The following is a 3509-nucleotide window of genomic DNA, read 5'->3' as shown; positions in this document are numbered from 1 at the left end:
CCATGGTTGTTTAATTTGTTTATGGATGTGGTTGTTAGGGAGGTGAATGCAAGAGTTTTGGAAAGAGGGGCAAGTATGAAGTCTGTTTTGGATGAGAGAGCTTGGGAAGTGAGTCAGTTGTTGTTCGCTGATGATACAGCGCTGGTGGCTGATTCATATGAGAAACTGTAGAAGCTGGTGACTGAGTTTGGTAAAGTGTGTGAAAGAAGAAAGTTAAGAGTAAATGTGAATAAGAACAAGGTTATTAGGTACAGTAGGGTTGAGGGTCAAGTCAATTGGGAGGCAAGTTTGAATGGAAAAAAACTGGAGAAAGTAAAGTGTTTTAGATATCTGGGAGTGGATGTGGCAGCGGATGGAACCATGGAAGCGGAAGTGGATCATAGGGTGGGGGAGGGGGCGAAAATCCTGGGAGCCTTGAAGAATGTGTGGAAGTCGAGAACATTATCTCGGAAAGCAAAAATGGGTATGTTTGAAGGAATAGTGGTTCCAACAATGTTGTATGGTTGCGAGGCGTGGGCTGTGGATGGAGTTGTGCGCAGGAGGATGGATGTGCTGGAAATGAGATGTTTGAGGACAATATGTGGTGTGAGGTGGTTTGATCGAGTAAGTAACGTAAGGGTAAGAGAGATGTGTGGAAATAAAAAGAGCGTGGTTGAGAGAGCAGAGGAGGGTGTTTTGAAATGGTTTGGGCACATGGAGAGAATGAGTGAGGAAAGATTTGACCAAGAGGATATATGTGTCGGAGGTGGAGGGAACGAGGAGAAGAGGGAGACCAAATTGGAGGTGGAAAGATGGAGTGAAAAAGATTTTGTGTGATCGGGGCCTGATCATGCAGGAGGGTGAAAGGAGGGCAAAGAATAGAGTGAATTGGATCGATGTGGTATACCGGGGTTGACGTGCTGTCAGTGGGTTGAATCAAGGCATGTGTATGGGGGTGGGTTGGGCCATTTCTTTCGTCTGTTTCCTTGCGCTACCTCGCAAACGCGGGAGACAGCGACAAAGCAAAAAAAAAAAAAAAAATATATATATATATATATATATATATATATATATATATATATATATATATATATATATATATATATATATATATATATATATATATATATATATTATCCCTGGGGATAGGGGATTAAGAATACTTTCCACGTATTCCCTGTGTGTCGTAGAAGGCGACTAAAAGGGGAGGGAGCGGGGGGCTGGAAATCCTCCCCACTCGTCTTTTTTTTTAATTTTCCAAAAGAAGGAACAGAGGGGGCCAGGTGAGGATATTCCAAAAACGGCCCAGTCCTCTGTTCTTAACGCTACCTCGCTAACGCGGGAAATGGCGATTAGTTTAAAAAAAAAAGAAAAATATATATATATTTATATATATATATATATATATATATATATATATATATATATATATATATATATGTATATATATATATATATATATATATATATATATATATATATATATATATATATATATATATATATATATATATATATATATATATATATATATATATATATATATATATATATATATATCCCTGGGGATGGGGAGAAAGAATACTTCCCACGTATTCCCTGCGTGTCGTAGAAGGCGACTAAAAGGGAAGGGAGCGGGGGGCTGGAAATCCTGCCCTCGAATTTTCTTTTAATTTTCCCAAAGAAGGAACAGAGAAAGGGGCCAGGTGAGGGTATTCTCTCAAAAGTCCAGTCCTTTGTTCTTGACGCTACCTCGCTAACGCGGGAAATGGCGAATAGTTTGAAAGAAAAAGATATATATATATATATATATATACATATATATATATATATATATATATATATATATATATATATATATATATATATATATATATATATATATATATATATATATATATATATATATATATATATATATACGAAGTTGATAATGGTGAATGTTCAAATCACAGAGGTATATGTTTGTTGAGCATTCTGGGAAATTATATGCGAGGCGTTGATTGTGAGGTGAAGGCAGCTAGAAGCAGTGAAAAGTTTTTATCGAGGATGTAAGGCATGTGTACGAGTAGGAAGAGAGGAAATAATTGGTTTTTAGTGAATGTGCGTTTGCAGCAGGGGTGCGTGATGACTCCACGTTTTTTTAATTTGTTTATGGATGGGGTTGTTGTCGTGCTGAATGCAAGAGTTTTGGAGAGAAGGGCAAGTATGCAGTCTGTTGTGGATGAAAGGGCTTGGGAAGTGAATCAGTTGTTGTTCGCTGGTGATAGAACACTGGTTTATGATTCGGGTTAGAAACTGCAGAAGCTGGTGATCGAGTTTTAAAGTGTATAAAAGAAGAAAGCTGAGAGTAAATGTGATTAAGAGGAAGGTTATTGGGTACAGTAGGGTTGAGGGGCAAGTCAATTGGGAGGTGAGTTTGAAATGAGAAAAACTGGAGGAAGTGAAGTGTTTTAGATATCTGGGAGTGGATTTAGCAGCGGATGGAACGAAAGTGTTCGACTCCGGGCGAACCCGGGAATGCATCACAATCAGAAGCGCTAACGTTACAAGCTGCAATAATGGTGTAATATGTACAGCATTTAATGCAATTGTGTGAACGGGTCTGTCATCCGTATATACACAGTTTCTTAATGAGGGTGATTAATAGTGGCATTGTTAATGACATCTGAAAATATGGACAGTTTCTTTTATTTCACATACTAGATCTGCATTAGGAGGAACGCAATGGAGCAAGGTGTTGAGAAGTGTTCACATTCCGCAGTCAGAACTACACAAATACTTGCGGGAATATGTGTGAAGATAAGCTGACGTGATAATCCTGCAAAACTCAAAGCTCACTCACATTCCTTCTCTCTTGCAGCGTTTATCTACCTAGTCAAAATAAATTGGTGCACTATCGCTTACAGATGCTTTATTCAGCTTTTTACAAGTCCACATACCATCGTCTTTCTTTTTCTTTTAGGTTCTTCGCTGTTTTCCGGATTTACGAGGTAGCGTCAGGAACAGATTAAGGACCAGACCGTATTTAAGATATCGGCATTTGTTTTTTCCTCTATTCCTACATTTTCTTAATGAAATAATACAATAACCACTAAAGAGCTTCACCCTGTCGGTGAGGAGCATCGTCGCCGACATTTTACCCTACCTTAGAGAACTCCATCCACCAGCAGTCTATCCAACCTTCTAATTCTGTTCATTGCTAGGATTTAATGGATATCATCTCTTAGTCTCCTTTAGGTCTGCCTGCTGGTCCTCTTCCATCTGATACCCAGTAAAATGCTATTCTAGTTTTTCTTAATCTACCCATTCTCTCCCTAGTGCCCCAACCGTGACAGCTTTGATTTGATCTGAGTAACAGTCAGGCAGCTCCTCCGTCAGATTATTACCTTGTTGTTGTATCTTGTAGCCTGGCCTTACCTGAGTACCTTCCCGGAGCAGCACCGGCAGTTCCTCTGTCAAATCCTCATCCACGATGACGAACCATTGTACCGTCGACGACTCCAGGACTTTCTTCCTGACCTGAAACC

The 3509-nt window shown here is 39.2% G+C and overlaps 1 protein-coding gene across 1 annotated transcript in view; it reads right to left on the bottom strand.

The window, feature by feature from the left end:
• The window catches only part of LOC139753523 (uncharacterized), a 193842-nt gene that overhangs the window by 64264 nt on the left and 126069 nt on the right, over positions 1-3509 (bottom strand). Inside the window, exon 5 of the mRNA XM_071670169.1 lies at positions 3400-3501. Coding sequence (XP_071526270.1) covers positions 3400-3501 — 102 coding nt within the window. The remainder of the gene's footprint in view (positions 1-3399; positions 3502-3509) is intronic.

This window comes from Panulirus ornatus, chromosome 14 (genome assembly GCF_036320965.1).
Source record: "Panulirus ornatus isolate Po-2019 chromosome 14, ASM3632096v1, whole genome shotgun sequence".
Taxonomy (NCBI): domain Eukaryota; kingdom Metazoa; phylum Arthropoda; class Malacostraca; order Decapoda; family Palinuridae; genus Panulirus; species Panulirus ornatus.
Note: the sequence above shows the minus strand (reverse complement) of the source record. Positions and strands in the feature narration are given on the sequence as shown.